This window comes from Nycticebus coucang, chromosome 3, assembly GCF_027406575.1.
Source record: "Nycticebus coucang isolate mNycCou1 chromosome 3, mNycCou1.pri, whole genome shotgun sequence".
Classification (NCBI taxonomy): domain Eukaryota; kingdom Metazoa; phylum Chordata; class Mammalia; order Primates; family Lorisidae; genus Nycticebus; species Nycticebus coucang.
In genome coordinates, this window is record NC_069782.1 from 11,519,240 (window position 1) to 11,540,664 (window position 21,425).

Consider the following 21,425-nt stretch of genomic DNA (forward strand, 5'->3'; position numbering starts at 1 on the left):
TCCTATAGGACATTTACAGAACTGCAGGGGCCACTACCAGGTAACCTTCAGGGGTCACTAGTTTGAGAAGGTGGCCTATGTAGCACAAGGTATTGCTGAGAAGTGACAGATACAGTGTCCTCATCACAGGGTTTGGGTTCTGCATCAAGCCGTACATATATAAACCTTCCTGGGCTTTTCCACTACACAAGTTAATTAAATCCTCCCTTGCCTTAAACCACCCCAGATCAGGCTTTCCCTTCACTTACACTTACAGCAAAAAGACCTAACTGATAAATCCATTGTCAGGCATCAAGGCCCTTGTAAAATTAACCAAATTTATATATTAACCCTGGCTGCTTACATTAGCACAGATTCAGAACAATAGGAACTGGATAATGTTTCACGATCCAGGTTTCAGGACATTCATGCTCTACTTCAAGTGTTGTGGGAGAAAGATGCTTCAGAATGAGGAAGACTTGAGTTTAAATCACAGCTCTTCCACTTACTAGCTGTGTGACCTTGGGCAAGTCACTCAAATTCTCTAGGATTCTATTTTTTCAAACCTCCAAGGGCTACAATGAGGCCTAAATGAGATGATAAAGCACCAGGACACAGTAGGTGCTCAATAAATGTACATGCACAATATGGGTCAACCCACCTAGATTTGCTTCATTGCAGGTACATGGAGAAGACCTATGGGGGGGGGGGCAAAAGGAAAGCCATCCCAGTTCCCAAGAATTCACTCAGGGTGCGTGCTATCCCTAATCATCTATCCATTTTATCCAAGAGGCAGGATAATAAGAAACAAAAGAGGAAGTGCTTTGGAGTCAGAGAAACCCGAAATCTTCTCTCTGCTCTGTGACCTTAGGCAAGTTGCCTAACCTCTCTGAGCCTTTCTCTTCCATCAGTAAAATGGGGAAGATATTCCCTACTCTTTAAGGGGTTACAGGAATGAAAGTGTGATACTGTGAGCACTGTACCCAGAAATATTCAAAAAACATATGTGATCCCCCAGGCCCTGGCCAGGGATCTTCCTCAAGGATTCGTCCTCAAGCTCCTGCTGCTCCTGAGCTCACTCACGCCCACGACTTCTAACTCCTTGTCCTGTCTGTGATCACCAAAGCCCAGTGTCCAGCACTAACCTCACCGCAGAGTTCAGATCTACTGGGCATCTTCACCAGGAGGCCCCCCCAGGCACCCCAAGTCCAGATCAAGCTGTTAACTCCCCTACTTCTCTCTACGGGATTTGGGTAAGTCGCCTGGGCTTTGGTGTCTCCATGTCTAATGTGATGTAGGCTGTAGCAGGCTGTGGAAGAGTACCATGAGGCTGTCCCAGCCCCAACATCCTAGGCTTCTCAATGCCATGCTGGGAACCACCTCCTCCCTAGACTCCCCTCCTCTATAAACAGCACTGCCTTAAAAACTTAGCAGCAACTTGGATTTGCCCCTCTCATTCATGCCACAGCCCCAAGTCTGGAAGATTCTCCCTTGGAGATGCTCCCCACCCCCCGTTGCTGCTGCCACCGTCTTCACCTGGGCCCCTGTCCTGCAGTCCTTCCCCTCTGCTCTTTCCATCCATGGGGCCTTGCTCACAAACAGACTGGCCTCCTCCTCACATCCCAGTCAAGAACTGGATGATGTCAGCACCCTGGAGAGTCTTCTTTTATTCTTTGGAGACATTGTCTTACACTGCTGCCCAGGCCAGAGTGCCCTGGCCTCAGCCGAGCTCACAGCAACCTCAAACTCCTGGGCAGCCATCCTCCTGCCTCAGCCTCCCAGGTAGCTAGGACTACAGGTGCCTTCACCATGCTCAGCTAATTTTTTCTATTTTGTCAGAGACAGGAGTTTCACTCTTGCTTAGCTGGCCTCAAACTCCTGAGCTCAAGCAATCTACCCACCTCAGCCTCTGAGAATGCTGGGATTACAGGCATGAACCACCATGCCTAGCCTCCGGGAGATTCTTTTGAAGCTTAGGGATGAGGGAAGAAATATATCATGCTGTTTATATTAGATACTCAATAAATATTTGTTGAACTCATTTGTTCATTCATGCTTTTCAAATCACATGCCTGGGCAGCAGTGTAAGACAATGTCTTGGAAGCATCTCCAAGACAGCATCAGAGATCCTTTTGCAAATCGCGAAAGCTTTGGACCTTTGTTCCATTTGCATGTGGCACTTTGTATACAATTTCAGGGGTCTTATTTTCCCCCTGAAGCTCACCCTTAATGTGCAGTCTGTCCCAACAGAGCTCATTTTACAGATGGAGAGACCCAGAGGGAAGAAGGGACTTGTTTGAGAACACACAGAGCACCTCTCTCTGCCAGGCACTGGATCAGCACGTGAAACTGCCAAGTCTACGCTCTGCCCCAGGCCATAGCTTTGGGCAGTAGGTCACTTAGCATCTAACACTTTCATGCTGTTTCCTTATCTGTGCAAGAGCACCCAAGCCTACATAGCAAGGTTGGAGTGATGAGAGGAGGTAGAGAAGGAGCCTGCTCCACCTCATGCACAAAAGACAATGCTCCTTCCATTCTTATTGCTGCCATCTAGAGTGGTCATGGAAGACTTCGTGGAAGAGGCAGGCCCTGCCTAGGCCTCAATTTTGGGTGCTGAAAGGAGGCAGGGGACAGAGGTTATTAATAGGCCTGGCTCAATGGGCCCAGGGAGGGTGAATGTGATACAGACACCCAGCACCATAGCTGGGGAGTACCTGACACCAGAAGGGGAGGGGGCCGGGCACTGAGGGGGGGGGGCGCCACCTCCCAAAATAGCCAGGGCAGAAGTCTATATAGGTGGCCATCCCCTCCGCCAGGCTCACTTCCCGTCAGGATCTCCCACCAGCCCAGCCTTACAGGGCAAGCTCCAACCCTCCACCCCCACCCAAGGTGAGTGCTATTGAGAGCAGAGGACAGAGGGATGCCACAGGATGAGGCAGCCACGTGTCCCCTTCCCCCAGTGCCCCAGGGGCGGGGGTGAGGGAGCTGAAAGGCAGGCAGCTGTGGAGTTCGGGACTGAGAGTAAGATTCCTGTGTTCTCCTCCTGACTCCTGTTGTGGCCTGGGACAAATCTCTCCCCCTGGAATCTCTCAGATTCCCCATCTGTAGAACCAGAGGGGAGGAGCCAGACAGCTGTGGACTCTGGTGATGCCATCATAGGGGACCTACAGAACAGAGGACTCCAGAGGTGGACTGTGGAGGGCTGATGGGCTGACCTGACAACATGTCTGATGCTCTGGCCAGGGACTCAGACCCAGAGAGGGTGCCAAGTGGATGGGAGAACTCAGCATCAGGGAGGGATGAGGGAACGAGAGGGAAGAAGAATGGCCTCTGTTGAAGCTGCAGACTTTGCCATGGAGTCAGCATTTGAGGACTCTCCAGGAGCCAGCCTGTGGCTCAGATGTGTGGGGCTTAGAGCTGGGACCTGGGCCCCAGAGAGGACCAAAGAGGGTCACTGAAATCCAAGTTAGTAGACTTGAGTGTCCTTAAACCAGTCACGATTCTCCAGACTCAGTTTCCCTACCAATATAGCATGAGGGTCCCCCCAGCTGGGGAAATAGACTCTTCAACAAGGTCCCTGAAGTGAGCTGGGCCTGGGAGCTCATGTTGGGCCTGAGTTGGTAGCACAGGCCCAGCATGTCGGAGTTAGCAGCCCCGCTGGGGGCAAGGGGCAGAGGCAGGAGGTCCTGGGAAGGCCTCAAGCAGGTCAGGAACTGCAGCCTCGGTGCCTTGGAAGCAGCTGGCAGCTGTTGCCCCAAGGAGCTGACTCACAGAGAGGGGCCAGCAGGAGCGTCCTAAGGTTTCCAGGAAGGGCAGCCATCCAGCGCTGAGTCGGAGGAGACAGTGTTGACAGAAAGCATCAGGGAACTTGAGCAACTAGGCAGCTAAGCAGCTCTCTCTGGTCCCCACCACAAGGGCCACTACCATCCCAGCCCCTGCCTTCCTGCTCATCCCTGAAGTTGGAGGTCCTAAGTCCCACTAGAGGGGGACTCTAATACAACAGAGGGACACAGAAGCCAAGAAAAGAAGGCCAGAAGCCAAGGTCACACAGAGAGTTAGTGCAGCCCGTGACCCAGAACCCAGCCCTCCCAACTCCCAGACCAGCACTCACACATTCTAGAGGTAGCTGGTTGCAGCTGGACCCTAGTGGGACCAAGGGGAGGAATGTAACTAGTCTCTGGCTCCATAAAGACAGGAGTGTCACATTTCCCTAAAGGGAAGTGCAAACCCCCATGCTTGCTTAATTGGTCTAGAAAATGTAGTCAGATGGTGCCACCCTCACCCCAAACATGCACAGGGCCTTCTAGGAGGGTGCATAGAGATTCCCAGCAGCTCCCCACCCTTCCTTCCCCCAGAATGTGTAGGGAAGCAGAGAGTCTGGACACCCTCCCCCAATCCCTTGGTGCCCAGAAAGCAAATCACAGAGAGCTGAGAAAGGCTCTTTGAAATGACGAGCCAGCAAAAAATTAAATAAATAAATGAATGAATGAACGAATAAATGAATAAAATAAGTCAGGTTTCTGAATGCACATCCCCAGCCAGATGTGCGATGGGGACCCAGCAAAGCGCCCCAGCAGCTCCTTCCTGTCCCTGTCCCTACCAGCCTCTCTCTGGGTCTGGCGGGTCAGGTTTCACCACCTCGGATTTTGCAGCATAAATTTGCATCTAGGATAGACCAGAGCAAAGGCCGCAGATAGGAGTGGAGAGAGAACGGCAGCAGGGCAGAGGAGCCCACTGGGGTGCCAGCCTGCTGGTCCAGGATCTTCCTCCAAGTGCCCACCCATGTCGGAGACCCAGCAACTTCTGTGTGCCCTTGAGTGCAGGTGGACTCCCCAGACCTGGGGGTGACTCGGGCGCTCGCTAAGATTCCAGAGATGACCCCTTCCCCTCGTGCCCTGGCTGCAGCCCCCCCACCCCCGGGATCCTGAGGACCCCCGGCGGAGCGAGGCGGGCATGGGAGCAGGTGGGCGCCCTCCCGCTCGCGGCCCACGCTGCTCAGCGGCGCGGCTGGACTGAGCCGCCCCGGCTGAGCGCGGAGCCGGGTGCCCCTGGCGCGGTGCCAGACCGGGCGGGCGGCGCGCGGTACTGCAGCGCTGGTCATATGAGCAGAAATGATGAGAAAAGCACTTTTTAATCTTTTCGCACTTGCTCTGCCCGCTCAAAGAGTTGCAGGATGGCGATGACAGACTTGCTCAGCGCTGAGGACATCAAGAAGGCAGTGGGAGCCTTTGCGGGTGAGCAGCACGCTCCCCTCCCCGCCCCTCTCCCCTCATCCACCGCCCTCGCCCCTGCACCTTTCAGGTCTGCGGCCCGCCGGGTCCTCCCCAGCGCTCTTCTGCCGGCTCATCCGGCCGGACGCCGGCGGGGTCCGGGCGGGGGCAGCTTCAGCAGTCCCCAAACTCTGTCCGGGCGGAACTGGGAGCGGGTGGGGAGGCCAGTGCCCGGCCGGAGCCATAGAAACTTGCGGGCGCCAAAAGCAGGGTGGCCACGCTGGGAGGACTCGGAGTCTGGGACCAACCAAGGACAAAGATCAGGGTCGGAGGAGGGACCTCCGGGGTCCCTGTGCGCGCGGGACTTCTCCTTTAAGGCGCGCGGAGGGGCTGCAGGCGCGTGCGCCTTCTTTCCCATTAATTCTTTTCCTGGACCCCATCCTGAGCAGGACTTTCGCCTGGAGGTGGCCGTTGTTGCCTCCCCCCCAACCCCCCACTATCCGAATTCCCTCCCAGGGCTCAGAGCCCCTCTCCTCCGACGGACCTTCGGGCGAGGTGACCTTCTGGAGCCGGCGCCCAGCTGTGCCCAATCCTGTACTGAGTGTCCCCAGCGCCTTCCAGCCTCTTTAGGCAGCCAAAGGAGGGCAATGGCAGTCTGGCCTCTCCAGAACTGCCTGGGACTTCAGCGCTTAGCTGCCTGCCTCTGTCCTCCCCATCGCCCAGATGAGGGGACACTAGAAAACAAGGCATGAAAAACTTGCCCAAGGTCACCTAACCGGCAGAAGGAGTGTTAGAACCAGGGTCGCCTCCAGATCTTGGTCTCCTGTCCTAGTGTCAGAGGTGGACAGGACAACTTTCCTTCTCAACAGCCCCCCCCCTACACACAAGGTGTAATACTGTCCCCTTTCCCAGGTGTTCTTAAGAAGGAGCTCTAGAACACAGAAAACTGGAGGGAAGGAGGGACTCCCATTTCCTTTCTGCTTGGTGCCCCCTCCCCTGAGCACAAGAACCTCTGGGAAGCCCCCTCCTAGTGTTCTGTGATAACCCACCCCCTTCACCTTGAGCCACCTGGCTACCCCTGAGAAAAAACTTAGTTGGGCATTCCGGGAGAGCCTTCCAACACACACCTGCTACTGCCACTGGAACGGACTTCTGTGGCAAAGCCAGGACTTCTGGGTCGTCCCTTCCTCCCACTGTGTGACCTTGAGAGAAACTTGGAAAGAAGGTCGACCCTCCTCCTAAGAGTCCAACAGACACACACCAGGTTCACGTCACCTTCAACTCCCCAGCCCACTCCCACCCAGCCACACCCAAAATGCTTCATGGCCACAAGGTTCTGAAGAGAATAGAAGTCTGGATTGGGTTCTCAGGGTCTATCCCTGGCATTAGGAAAAGGTGCGGTGGAAATGGGAAGCAGGCTGGAGCACCAGGATATCTGGGTGTGAGCCTACCTCTTCCACCTCCGGCTAGTGACCTTGGCCAGAAAATCTTCTCCTGGACCAGGACGGAGGTGCATGCCTCCCACTCCCCATAACTGGCAAGTAGGATCCATCACCAAATGCTGTGACTCCCCCCCACCCCCCATCCTTCTCTACTGTCCCTTCTTGGTCCTCATTTGACTCTGCTCTTCCCTCGCACAGCTGCCGACTCCTTCGACCACAAAAAGTTCTTCCAAATGGTCGGCCTGAAGAAAATAAGTGCGGATAATGTGAAGAAGGTCTTCCACATCCTGGATAAAGACAAGAGTGGCTTTATTGAGGAGGATGAGCTGGGGTAAGCTGCAGGGAGGGGACGGGGGGGACTCTTGCTTCCAAATTCCCTTCAGACCTGCCCTGGTCTCTGCAACCTTCACAGAAAGTAACCAGGCGTGACCATAGGGCTCAGCCCCAGAGAGCCCCGGGGGAAGCGCCTCCCAGCCTTGTTGCTTCCAAAGAGCAAAACCCTCATCTGAAAGTACAACTAACTAGCTTAAATTATAGCCACTTAATATTGCTAATGGAATGATGCTACTTAATAATTTAATACAAACGAAGAGGCCGTTTTACTTCCTGCCTGACACCACAGGCAAGGCAGAAAACATTCACTTCAAGATTTCATTGATTTTCATTTGTCTAAAAGGCACCTTCACCATCCTGCCGACCCCACCCCTTCTGTACTGGTGCAGCTTAGAGCAATTGCTGGACCAGCCTTAGAGTGAGAAGGCATTTGGGGGGTTCCGGGATCCTTGGAGCCAAGCAAAGGAGAAGGATATGACCAGGAAATGCAAACTGTAGCAGCAAAGACCCCTCGGCCACTTGGCATATCTGCCAACCCAGCTGTGCTTTATGTCACCCTGTGGCCAAGGCTGCCTTGGATTTTGTCCATACGAGAATGGGGAGGGTATGGAAAGAGGTCTCCACATGCATTCTGTTTCCCCCAAAACCTGCTCCTTCTGTCCACTCATATGCACACAGAAAGGCACAGAGGCTGACGTCCCCTGTCCTCCAGCATCACCTTGTCTAGGAAGCCTCCCCCGACCCCTCCCTCAGCCAGGTGGGTGGCCGCAGCCTTCCCTGTGTCCTTCACACCATGTGGTCTGTCCTGGACACTGGACCTACTCCCCATGTTCTCAGGTTCCTTCCTAAGACCACCACCATAACCCCAGCCTTGACACAGAGAAGACATTTTGTAGATGTCTGTTGAATAAATTAAAAATGCAGGTGCCCACCCTGAGGTGGGATTGACCCTTCTCTGAGGACAACTTGTCCTTCCCCGCACACGCACCCATGAAGGGTGGGCCACCGACCAGGCTGCCCGGCACAGCACAACTGCCCATGCCCGATGCTTGCTACCTGTCCCAGCTGCCCCCACCCCCACAGACGCCAGCATACCACAGGCGGTGTTCCTGACTCCTTCCTTGGCTTTCTCCCTTTCTTCCTCCAGATTCCTCCTAAAGGGCTTCTCTCCTGATGCCAGAGAACTGTCTGCTAAAGAAACCAAGACACTGATGGCTGCTGGGGACAAAGATGGGGACGGCAAGATTGGAGTTGATGGTAGGTGGCCCTGACCAGCGGTCTGGGAATATTGCACATCTGGGGATATTTGGATGCTTAAAGTTCAAGGTATGCCCGTCACAAGGAAGGGGCGATCAAAGGCAAGCTGTCAGATCGGAGAGCCGTATTACATACACCGGGACGAGAAAAACTGACATATTTTTCTAAATCTGAACAATTCAAACAGAAGTAGTTCTCTTTTTTTCTCTACTGGGTATGGATCCAGGAGAATTTGGGATTTTCCCTGAACTTTGCCTGCACCTTTGTGTGGCTACTGGTCTGGGCTGTGAGAATGGGAATGCTGCCCAAACTGGCTGTGTGACCTTGGGCAGCATTCTCATTCTTGGGCCCCCATCTCTCATCTGTAACACAAGGAGATGAGGCCAACTGATCCCCAAGGACCCTATGCCTCTCACATTCTCTGATCCTGGAGATGGAAATTCTTTATCTCCTCTCCTGCTCTGCATCTTGTCCGGGTGTCCCATAACCTCGAGTCCCAAACCTATTTTGGCTTCATTCATATATACCATTCCAGTGCTGCAGGACAGCCAGGCAAAACAGCCAGCCAGGAATCAGCTGGGGATTTGGAAAGAGAATAGCTGGCCCTGCCTTGCCTTTCAAGCTTTGCTTTTAGCATCGGCAAGGGCTGGAGGTGCACATACACCACCCCACGGCCTCCGCCATTGGGGTCTGCCTGGCATTGGTGGAGCATGTCAAGCATTGTGACCTCTCTTAGCATCATGACATGCTTGGCGACTATCTCCATGTTGCAGGTGGGCACATGGACGTCGAAGGTGCTTAGCCTAGTTCAGAACGCAGGATACAGTGGTGGAGAGTGGTTTGCCAGAGAACCAGGTCTGAAGGAGACTTTGCAGCATCCTATGCCTCCGTCTGCTCCTGTAATGGCCAATCTCAGAGAAAATTGTGCAGGTGCTTGACCTCTGGGCCCAGACTATTTATGTTCAAATCCCTTCCCTGCCACTTTCGAGCTGGGTGACCTTGGGCCATTTACATAACTACTCTGGGCCTCAGTTTTCCCATTTCTGAACTAAGGGTAGTGATAGTTCTTAACTCAGAAAGTTATCATGAGGATTAGATATGTTAATATGTCAAATGCTTAGAAGTGTGGCTGGCACAGAGTAAATGCTGCATATATGTTTGTTAACTAAAAATTTTTTTAAAAGGGACTGGGCTGTACTCATCCCCAGTATGCAGCTGATATCAGACACAAAATGAGTAATTAACAACATGTGTCTCCTGAGCATTTGGTCCAGATCCTCATTCTCTGCTTCCTCTCCGCCCCCCGCCAGCTGTGACCTTGAACTCACCACCTCTCCATGGCTAGGTTCCCTTGCCTGGCCAGTGGGGTACACAAACTTGTCCCGAGGCCTGTCTGGGCTTACAGTGAAAATTAAGTGCCTATAGACACAAAATTGATTTGGGAAAAGTACAAGTATTCTGAAATGAATGTAAGTTTATTAAAGTTTTATTTTTGCCAGAAGTAAGAGTGGAGAATCTCTACCTAGGTCAGATGCAGGGAGTTCCCCGAACATCTGATGCCAGATGCCCTTCTTGTGGCTGGGAAGGAGGGAGTGAGGCCGAGGGTTTTTTTTTTTGGGGGGGGGGCGGCATTGGTGGCTTGGCCACTGGCAGATTCTGATGAGTGGCAGATGCCCCTCCCTCACTCCCCCACCCCCCGTCCTCACCAAACCACTCTGCAGACCTCTCTACCCCAAGGCCTGAATCCCACCGTGACCCTAATCCAAGCCTCCAGACCTGCCTCCTGTTTTTGCTTGCAGCCAATATGCCACAGCTCAGAAGCCCTGGCAGGGTCTTCATGGCTGGCTTCTCCAGACAACCTAAATGATGATGAGAAACCAGGCCAGACCCTGCCCCACTTCCCTGCCTCCTCCTCCCTCCCTGCCTCACCCAGATCTTAAAGCAACGACTAAAGTCTTCCGACAGAGTCAGCAGATGTTTTCTGAGATGAAACAGGCCCATTTTCTGGCTGGGTGCCCTGGGCAGCAGCTCCATGACCCTGAGCCCCAGCTGCTTCATCTGTAAACTGTGATGATAACCTGGCAGTGCTGAGCACAGTGCCTGGCACTTAGGGCTCATAGTAATTGTTCAGTAAATGCTATTGTTACTCTATCTGCACACTGCGTAGAGTTCTATGTATATACACAAAAATGAATGCTCCTGCCAGCGCAGGCTGATAGGTGTAGACAGCAGGCCTCACTGCAGATTTGGAGGCTATGGGCAGGAATGCCACAGGCTGGGAGGGACAGAGAGAGGGATGTCCAGGCAAGGTGTTGGCATCAGCAAAGGCTGGAAAGTTTAGAGTGTGTTCAGAAATGGGCAAGACTGGTTTGCTGAGAGTGAGATGGAAGAATTATTACTGGGCATATAGTGTGTGTCCAGCCCAGTGTTGGGCTCTGTACAAGTGTCACCTCATCTGAACTTGGGATGACAGAGGACATAAGTGCAGGTGCAGAAAGAGCAGCTCAGGGAGCCCAAGGTCACACTGCCTGCAAGTGCCAGGGCCAGGATTCAAGCCCAGATCTATGTGACAGCACAGACCAGGCCCAGGCCAACCTGTGCACCCTCTGTTAAGCCTGTGGGCAAGAGATGAAATGGGCAAAGACTGCAGATGACCCCGAGGCAGTGGGACCCCAAACTTCATGCGTTTGAAGTAAGAAGATTCAGATGCCCCTCCCCACCTCCTAAACCCAGGAAGGGTGGGTGTGATGGTGCCCATTGGGTGGTGAAATAGAAGACAGAGCCCTTTACAGGACCCAGAGGTTCTGCTTCAGGCAGAACCTGAAATGGGCAAGGTGCCATTGCTGCCAGCTCCCTATAAGAGTCAGAGGATCTGTGCCCCCTCTACCAGCAGGAGGGTGTCTTTAACTCCTCAGGGGCTCCTAGGGCAAATCATAAAACCCCTCTGACCTTTAGGTGCCTGGTCTTTAAATCAGGGGTCAGATCACTAGCCAATCACTGGGGTCCATTCCAGCTCTGGGATTTCACAGATGTCCTAGTGGATAAACCTCTCCACAGGGGACCAGTTCAGTCCTTAGGCTCAGCCGTGTGACCTTGAATGATGACAGCAACAGCATATGACTTTGGGGAGCATTCAATACGTGCCGGGCACTGTGCTTATCACGTCACTCATTTAATCTTCCTAGCTATCTTTGAGATGGATACTGTGACTGCTCCCTTTTTATAGATGAGGACACCAAGGCTCAGAGAGGCTGAGGGTTTGCCTAAACTCCCCGAGATAGGAGGAGAAAAGGTCAAGATCTGAGGCCAGGCCTGTAAACTCCACAGCACATGACCTGAGCTTGCTTCATTCATTCATTCATTCAAGTTTGGTGAGCATATACCATAAGATGATTTTATTTATTGACTAACTGGTTGTTCCTCTCCCCCTACTAGAATGTCAGCTCCACAGAGCAGGCACTTTGCTTTGTTCCGTTTAGACAACCCAGGATGGGGCCTGCCACAGAGTCGGAGAACAAGAAGTTTGTCATGAAATGAATGAATGAATGAATGAATATGCATCCAGCTCTGGGGATGTAATGATGAGGAAGCATTAACACCTACATGCAGAGAGCAGGGATCTGCTGGCAAGGGCTGCACACACGCATGGGCTGGGGATGGACATGTAGCAGGTGCTGAGGGAGCCCAGAACCAGGGACTGCCACTATCCCTGCTCTGTTTGTCCTTTTGAAGGTGAATGATATTTACCAGGTGCTTTAAGATCCTGCACTGAAGGGAAGGGGAGCAAGACAAAGATCTAATAATAACCCTTTGCATTCCTGTCTCTGGGGCAGCTACTTCCAGGAAGCTCAAAAGACTTTTATAGATGTGGTCGATTGATTCTTGAACACCACCCTGAAAGGCTGATGCAGAGCTGGGAAAGGGGAATTTTAAGGCAGGCAGGAGAGAGAAGCTAGAAAGGGAAGATAGGTGCCAAAAAGCTCAGCTGCAGTCACAAAGCCCAGGCACAAAAGCAGACGAGGCACCCTGTGCAGTAGGTGTGTCCAGGCACCTCACCTTCACCACAGTGGGTCTCAAACTGGAGCAACCGTCAGAATCCCCTGGGGGCCGTCCACAGCACTGAGGGCTGCACCCCACCACAGGAGCTTCTGATTCCTTAGCTGGAGCCCAAGCCTTTTGCTTTTTTAACAGGTTAGCTGGTGTTGCTGATGGGCTGGGGAAGCACATTTTGAGAACCACTGCCTTACGCTAATCCTAGGAGGTAGATGACATCACTATCCCTGCTTTGCAAGTGAGGAAACCGAGGCACTGAGAGTTTAAGTAACATGCCCAGGGCACTCTGTTGCAGAGCCAGAAGGGAGGCTCGGTGGTCTAGCCAGGATCATTTGCCACCTGCTTCACTCAGGCACGTGTCCCCAGCCTCAGCTCTCCAAATTCAATTCCTGCCCATATCAAAGGTACACACAAGCAGGAATCAAGGTTGGCTTCCGTGCCCACATCCTGCTAAGTACTGAACACAAGCCTTGTCTCTTTTAGCTCATTCAAAAATCACAACAGCTCTACCTTTAATACTTATACAACAAGGACACCAAGGCTCAGGGAGCAGAACAACTTGCTACAAAGTATGGGGTGCATTTCAAACCCTGACCTCTACTATCTTGCTATAACCCACAGTGCTGGGGAAAAGATCCACCCACCCCATACACAAGCTTGCACCTGATCGCTGAAACCTATTCCTGGTTGATGGATCTGCTTTCCGATGCCTTAAACCTATTCCAACTCAAGAGCCTATATTTGCTTTTTTGCTTCTGTGGCTGAAAAATGTAGGCATAATTATTGCCTGACTGTAGCAGCCTGTGCCATTCACATGCCTTAAGGCATTTGCCTTTTCTGTTTCCCTCTGGCAAAATCGGTTCTCTTTTATCCTGAAGTAGCCTATTTACCTTGGAGGCTTGAGTGGTGGAGGAAGCCCTCGGGCTGTGGCAGGACACCTGACTCAGGTAGGAAACAGACTCTGCCAAAAGCCAAATGCACGCACACACACAGTACCAGCTGGGGGAATGGCCACACCTTCTCCTCTCTGGGCACATCCTTTTCCTCATCTGCAAAGCGGGGAGAAAATACCCACATGCAAGGGCTGTGGTTCAAATGAAGCGAGATGATTCCTTTCCTCTTGTCTTTTGTGAATGCATTTGCTTGTAAGCCACCTCAAAACCCTTTGGAAGTAATGGAACCCCAGTCCTCCACAGAAAGTCTAAGATGGGAGAAAAGTACGGGGAATGGAAGGAGACTCTCCCTGCCTTCCTGTAATTCCAGCCCTTCAGCCCTGATGGGATTTGATTTCCAACTGAGAGAGGATGTGCACATCAAGGCCAGCCCCCTGATGTGCTGGACTTTGTCCTGATGGCTGAACTTTCTCTAAGGTGTATGATCTTTTGTCCCATCTCATTGTCCTCACACCAGCCTAATGAGGTCAAGAGGATGCTGTTATTCCTAATGAGAGAGATGGAAACTGAGGCCCCGTTAAGTGCCAAAGTCACACAGCAAGTCCTTGGCCGAATGGGACCTGGGTCTCCTGACTTCACCAGCTCCTCCCCCAAGCTGAGCTGAGACGCTGGAGTTATAAATGGCTTCTGTGCTTAGCAATCTGCTCCTTTTTATTCCCGTGTGGACTTTGCCTTATGCTGCGCTAGATAAGATTGAGCGAGGGGAGAGGAAACAACCCTCCTTATATAACTGGCCTCCTGTAAGAGAGAGCCACGGAGGCTTTACCCTCCATCTATCCCTCTCCTGCCTCTGGAGTCAGAACCAAGGAGATGCAGCTGGCCAAGCCACATCTAAGTTAGAATCTTCTGAGACGAGTGATTCTCAGCCTCAGTTTCCCTAAAAAAATGGAGATAAGAAAGCCAATGGGATGCAGTGCTTGGCACCCAGAACTGTCTACTCTGCCTCCTTGCGCTGTCTAGTTTGACCCCAAATGACCCTGCCTGCCAGTTCTCAGGGATGGGAAGGTGATCCCTGTTTGCAATACCGATTTATAAGAAACCGAGCCCAGGAGCTATTTAGAGGTGAGGCGATAAACCAGGAGGCCGTTTCCTTCATCCCGGTCATCACGACAGAGGGAAGGAAAGAGCCTTCCAGCTGCTGACTCAATGACCATCTCAGTTTCGCTCTGGCCCCCCTTACACAAACTGCCCAGATCTCACCTGTCAAAGGCTTCTAAATTTGTCCAATTAGGACTGGCGCAGACCTAATTAGGCTAATTTCAGTTTCCTAAGAGAAAGAAAAGAACAGAACCCTCTGGTCCTCTGAGCCTCCCTCACACCCCCATCCCTATGTTCTCTTTCTCCTTCTTATTGGACAATGAAGACATCAGCAAGCTGGCCCCAGTGGGCCTTGAGGGAGGTGTCAGACCGCAAAAGTAAAGCTGTACTTGCAAACAGAGGGCAGAAGGTTCTGGGTCCCTCTGGCCTCATACTTTAACATTCAGAGTTCATTGAATTTTTTCCCCACTGTGTGCCAGGCACAGTACTCGTCACTGTTCTTCTTTAGCTCGCGTACGCCTTACCGTAACCCTATGAGGAGCTGTTCTCAGTACCCCCATTTTATTTATTTATTGATTTATTTTTATTGTTGGGGATTCATTGAGGGTACAATAAGCCAGGTTACACTGATTGCAATTGTTAGGTAAAGTCCCTCTTGCAATCATGCCTTGCCCTCATAAAGTGTGACACACACCAAGGCCCCACCCCCCTCCCTCCGTCCCTCTTTCTGCTTCCCCCCCATAACCTTAATTGTTATTCATTGTCCTCATATCAAAATTGAGTACATAGGATTCATGCTTCTCCATTCTTGTGATCCTTTACTAAGAATAATGTCTTCCACTTCCATCCAGGTTAATACGAAGGATGTAAAGTCTCCATTTTTTTTAATGGCTGAATAGTATTCCATGGTATACATATACCACAGCTTGTTAATCCATTCCTGGGTTGGTGGGCATTTAGGCTGTTTCCACATTTTGGCGATTGTAAATTGAGCTGCAATAAACAGTCTAGTACAAGTGTCCTTATGATAAAAGGATTTTTTTCCTTCTGGGTAGATGCCCAGTAATGGGATTGCAGGATCAAATGGGAGGTCTAGCTTGAGTGCATTGAGGTTTCTCCATACTTCCTTCCAGAAAGGTTGTACTAGTTTTCAGTCCCACCAGCAGTGTAAAAGTGTTCCCTTCTCTCCACATCCACGCCAGCATCTGCAGTTTTGAGATTTTGTGATGTGGGCCATTCTCACTGGGAGTACCCCCATTTTAAAGATGAAGAAACCGAGGGTCAGAGACTGCATTTCCATGGTGGATGGTCATGAGACAGGATTATAACACCATGAGATAGAAGTTTGTACCAGGTCAGGTGGCTGCTATTTAGACTTCCCGTCTGTTTCTATCTCCCTTGTCTTTGTTAATTTCAGGATTTTTGTGATTATTGTTGTTGTTTCAAAGCTCCAGCCTGTGTCAGGAGATCTGAAGGAGGTGAGATTAGTACTTATAAACCACCAACTGTGTGCTGAGCATCTTTCTGCATTTTCTCATCTGGTATTTCCAATAGCTGTGCAAGTAGGCATTATCATAGTACCCACTTTACAGATGAGAAAACTGAGAGCTAACGTAGTGACCTGTGGCCACCTAGCCAGGTAGCGATGAAACAAGATTCAGACCCAGTTTCAGGGTTGCTAGAAGGTTCTAGGCCAAGATGGAGGCAGGAAATGGTGGTGTGGATAATGGGGACGAACTGTAGCAACCAGGACAACAATAATACTAACACATAAAGGCTATGCTCCCATTTACAGAGTCCATTTACAGGAGCCTGGTGTTTCACAGGCTTAGCTTCCAAGTGGCTTGATTACAACAGCTACCAGATGCCGAGAGTTTACTGTGTACTGGCTCCTCCGAACAGCCCTAGGAAGTAGTGCCACCAGGAGCTCCATTTTACAGATGAGGAAACTGAGGGACAGTGAGATGAAGCATCTAGTCAAAGATCACAGGAGCAAGAAATGGGAGCTGGGAGTTCATCCTCCACTTGTTTACTTCAAATACCGTGTGACCGATGAAGGGCATCTTCCAAATCCGACGCTTCACTCATGAGAAAACCAGGACCAGGGAGGGTGTCCATCTCCAAGGACACAAGTGGATGACAGAACTGAGCCTAGAAGCCCACCCTTCAGTGCCCATTTCTTGTCCCAGGACCCTACCTACTACCAAATCAGGTGATCTAGACTTCGTAGGGTCTCTGCTTGTTTGGTCATTTGTTTTTCTCTAAGGAGAGACCTGGCCATTTTAGAGCGGGCGTGTTGATAGGATGGTAGTTAATTGCCTGGCTCCTAAGAGCTCAGCCCTGAGGCACATACGAAAGGCACAGAAGAGGTGGCCCCTGCCCTCAATTTATCTACAAAATGCCCTGTTCAAGGTTCTGAGGGGATAAAATTAGAATCCTGTCTTCTCTGCAAAAAGCCAGGGGGCACGTGGCAGTGGTAAGGCCCCGGCAAGGCCCCGGCCGCATCAGAGCAGACTGCAGGGTGGGCAGAGGGCCCAAGTTAGGAGGCATTGGCTCCAAAATGCCGCCTCTCCACTCCTGGAGAGTCCCCGATTAGGTTGTTCTTGGCCCCCCTTACACAAACTGCCCAGATCCCCTCTTGTGTGAAGGTACCAATGTGGCAATAGGCTCCTTGCCAATAAGCGCCTGAAAGCAGGTCCAGGCCAAGGGCAAGGTCAGCGGAATGGGCAGCCCCTCTGTGAGCAGGCATTGGAGGACAGGCTCATGCCTCTGTACCCCAGGACAGTGAAGCTCAGTGTCCCAAGGACAGGGAATGACGGCTTTTCCCAATGAAATAGCAAGTGGCACTGGAGAGAGGAAGCACTTTTGCTGGAGCTGGAACTCTTCCCTGTGGGATGTGGCCTCTCACCTTCGCATCAGGGAGGTCCCTGGGGTCAGAGGCCAAGTCCTGGCTCTGCCTCTTGTTTCCCACGTGCCACTGATGCCTCACTTCTCCAGCCTCCATTTCCCCATCTATAAAATTGGAACTGTCCTGCTTGCGTCCTAGGGCACTGTGAGAATTACATGATGTAAGTCAGAACTTGTTGAGCCCCAAGGACTTATGGGCCATCTCATTCATTCATTAGCACCTGCCGGGCACCAGGACTGTTCTAGGTGCCAGGAGACTTTGCACGTGAGAAGGGCTTCCCTGCCCCCTGGAGTTTATGTCCCCATGAGGGCAACACTGACAAAAATAAGTGTATAAATAAGAACATTTCAGATAGTGACAAGTGAAGTAAAGAAAAAAGGGCTAATATGACAGTCATGAGGGTGGCGATATTTGAGCTGGAACCTGTGTCACTCTATGCCTCTCAGAGGTCAAAAATCTCTGGGATGGAGAAGGAAGCCTGAGAATGGATGTGGCTGGAATCACGTCTGCTGTGTGACACTGGTTAAGCTACTTAACTTTTGAGTGCCAGTTTCCCCATCTGTGAAATGCAGACAAAGGCATGTGCTGAGAGGCCAGTGAGATAATACACGCACAGCGCCTCCCACATAGGCATTCAATGAGTGCCAGTTACTGGCAATAAATTATAAAAGTACTGGCAATAAAAAACATCTCAAAAAAACTACCTGCCCCACCGAGGTTCTGCGGGTCAGGACCAGGGTTCATGGCTGAGAAAGCAAGTGCTTCACTGCCTGGTAGAGCAGGGGTGGGGGTGGTTCTTAAGAGTGTTTGGTGTTTCCGTGTTCATGTGGGATTCTATCCCTGTCACTTGCTGTTACCACTTGGCTCAAGAGCATTTTTGGTGTGTTTGTTTTTGTTTTTTGAGACAGGGTCTCACTCTGTTGCCCTGGATAGAGGGCTGTGGCATCATATCTCACAGCAACTCCTGGGCTCAAGTGATCCTTCTGCATCTGCCTCCTAAATAGCTGGGACTACAGCTGTGAGGCCCAGCTAATTTTCCTATTTTAGTAGAGATGGGGTCTTGCTCTTGCTCAGGCTGGTCTTGAACTCCTAAGCTTAAGGGAGCCTCCAGCCTCAGCCTCCCAGAGTGCTAGGATTACAGGCATGAGCCACTGCACCTGGCTACGCTTGGGGTTCTAGAATGACCTGTTGGACCTTCACTCTGTCCCACCTTGAGTCCCTACCTGGGCCCCACATCCAGGTCTCCCACCTTTCCATCCTGAGACAGCCTGCAGGTAGGAGAGGGTGGGTCTGTTTCCCAGTCCCTTCACCTGGCTGGGGCCAAGGCCAGGTCATTTCCATAGTACAACATGTTGGTTTGGTTGTTTTTTTTATTTTGAAATCATTTTGTAGACTCTGTACCATCACAATGATAGTACAAAGAGCCGGTACAGCCTTCACCCTGTGCTCCAGGGCAGGCCTGGGACGTGGCATCTCAAAGACGCATAGTGGCAACTCCTATCGGCTCTCATCCCCTGCGGAGAAAGACAGAGAAGTCCAGAGACATTGCTGGACTCTGAGGCGTAGTTTTCTCATCTGTAGCAAAGAAATAATGATAAAATGTACCATGGGGAGTTATTAACAAGTTCAAGTAAGATACTATATATAAGGTGTTTACAGTAGTGCCTGACATATGATAAACAGAAATTTATTTATTTATTCCCTTTTTTTTTTTTTTTTTGAGACAGAGTCTTACTCTGTCACTCGGGGTAGAGTGCCATCGTATAGCTCATGCAACCTCAAACTTTTGGGCTCAAGTGGTCCTCCTGCCTCAGCTTTCTGAGTATCTGGGACTACAGGCACCTGCCACAATACCCAGCTAGTTTTTCTATGCTTTGTTGGTTTATGTTTTTAGTAGAGATGGGGGCTTACTCTTGCTCAGGCTGGTCTCAAACTCCTGTGCTCAGGGTATCCAGCTTCCTTGGCCTCCCAGAGTGCTAGGATTACAGGTGTGAGCCACAGTGTCACACCTATTACCGTTATTGTTGTTGTATTTATTAGTAATAATTTGGGGTGTGGCATGACACCGTAAAACACGACATGTAGTAGGCCTGTCATCCCCATCTCACTTCATTCATTCACCCATTTATTCACCTGTTTATTCCCACACTGGCTCTCCAGGTCTCCAGCAACACATACAAAACCAAGAGAAAGCATGGGGCCTGGGCCCTGCAGCCAGGCCTTGGACGGTCTCTCTTTCATCTCTGCCTCTTACTTACTTCCTTTTGTCATTTTCTCTTGCAGAATTCTCCTCTCTGGTGGCTGAAAGCTAAGAGGCGCTGAGTGCCCCAGGTCTTCCACCTCTCTGCCCCAACCACTCGCTCTCAGCTCCTCTCCCCACCCTCCTATGTTTCTATTCAGTTTGTTTATGTTATTTTTTACTCCCCCATCCCATCCCTGAGGCCCTGAAATGACACCATTATTCTTCTGGAAAATGCTCGAGAAACAATAAAGGCTGTACCATCGGACTCTGCCTGCTCAGGAGGACCCAGGACCAGTGGGGCGTTGGCTTTCCAGACACATCTGGGGAGGTGTGAGGAGGACATATGCTGAAAGACAGAAATGATGTGATGGCGGGGAAATTTACTGAGCCCCTCCTCTACACTTGGTCTGAAGCATGGTTCTCTACATGGATTACCCATGTTGTCCTTGTTAACACCCCATAAAGAAGGTGATGAATCTCCTATTTACAGATGCAGAAACTAAATCTCAACAAGAGGGGCGATGTGTCTAAGCCCATCCAGCTAGACTTGGTTGGGGTTTGAATGCAGGTAGATAGATGGATGGATAGACAGGTGGGCGGATGGATGGATGGGCAGACAGGTGAATGGGTGGGTGGATGGATGGATGGATGGATGAATGGGTGAGTGGGCCATTAAGATTCTTTTTGTTACAAATGATAGAAACCCAACCCAAAATCACTTAAGCAAAAAAGAAAGAAAATAAAGGACTTGATTGGCGTATGTGCCTGAATAGACAGGGGTAGATCTTCAAGAACAGCTGGATCCAGGGGCTCAAATGGTATCATCGGGACTGAATCCCTCTTGCCCTGCTGAGCCCTGCTCTCCCTGGTGCTGGGTTTGCTATCAGGCAGGCTCCCCATCACAATGGCAAGATTCATCCAGCTGCCCGAGGTGTACATTCAGCAACACCAGCAAAGGAAGAGCTGCTCTATCCTGATCATTCCACCAGAGGGTCCCAAATTTAGTCCATTTATACCAGTAGCTAAGGTTTAAGAAGCGCTAACTCTGTGCTGAGCCCCTCTGTACAGCCACCCTCTGAGATTGTGCTGTTACGATCTCCCCAGTACAGATGAAGAAAGCAGGCACAGCAAATTGCACTGTTTGCCCCCCACCGCATGAGTGGGGGAGCCAGGGCCACCTCCTCCCACCACCTACGTTGTTTTCAACTTGCTCTGTTTCTCTTGTCCTCTCATCCACCACCAGAATCCAGCCCCATCACAGGTCACGGTGGGGGCACGACTCAGCAAAGAGATTCCAATTTGGACTCTGGACATCTCTTCCAACGAGCCTATACTCCAGCCTCTGTTTGTAACTCAGGTTTGGCGTTTTTATACGTGCATCCCAGAACCTTGACCCTGTGGAGGTGGCCTGGCTTCTCATATCTCAAAGAGACACTAATGGAAGCCACCCTACATCCCTGGCGCTCTGCGGTGGGCTCCTGGCCTGACTCCAACCCTCCCCACTCCCTCACCAAGGACTTCCAAAATGTAGATTAGATCACATTGTTCTCCTGCTTAAAACCGTCCAGGATGGCCCAATCTACAGAATCAAATCCCAAACCCAAACACAGCCTCCCTCCTGCAGCTCGACCCAGCCTCGCCTCAGCCACAGCCTGTGTGGGCTATTCCTTCAGAAGGGACCATTCTGTCCTCCCCAGCTCCCTTTTCCTGGTCTCTGTCCTGTTCATGCTGAGGAAAACCACCCCAGATGGTCGCCCCCAGCTGGGCGTAGTTTGTCCTGCAAGTGAAATGAAAACACAAAAATGTGTGACCATCTGATTCCTGCTGACCCCTCCCAGAAACCCTGGGATGAATGCAGAGGGCAGGGCACGTCCGTGGGGTCAAAAAGATGCCAGGCCTCACCCATCACAATGCAGATGTGGCCACAGAGGCCCAGCGTGGATTGTGACTCACCCAAGGTCACACAGAAGTGCAGAGCAGAGCGGGGCTTGGCCCCAGGTCCCTGCTGTC

General features: G+C 51.3%; 1 protein-coding gene across 1 annotated transcript; it reads left to right on the forward strand.

Moving 5' to 3' along the window:
- Positions 1–2,802: 2,802 nt before the first annotated feature.
- PVALB (parvalbumin) lies at positions 2,803–19,675 on the forward strand. The gene is made up of 5 exons (XM_053586041.1): positions 2,803–2,868; positions 5,144–5,213; positions 6,830–6,962; positions 8,112–8,221; positions 19,457–19,675. The coding sequence occupies exons 2-5, from the start codon at positions 5,153–5,155 to the stop codon at positions 19,483–19,485; spliced, it is 333 nt and encodes a 110-aa protein (XP_053442016.1). The 5' UTR covers positions 2,803–2,868; positions 5,144–5,152; the 3' UTR covers positions 19,486–19,675.
- The last annotated feature ends 1,750 nt before the right edge of the window (positions 19,676–21,425 follow it).

Excerpts from the sequence above, each read along its gene's own strand:
- PVALB (XM_053586041.1), top strand. The coding sequence starts at position 5,153 with ATGGCGATGACAGACTTGCTCAGCGCTGAGGACATCAAGAAGGCAGTG. Across the intron at positions 6,963-8,111 it reads ATTGAGGAGGATGAGCTGGG|ATTCCTCCTAAAGGGCTTCT; the intron begins GTAAGCTGCAGG and ends TTCTTCCTCCAG. Across the intron at positions 8,222-19,456 it reads CGGCAAGATTGGAGTTGATG|AATTCTCCTCTCTGGTGGCT; the intron begins GTAGGTGGCCCT and ends TTTCTCTTGCAG.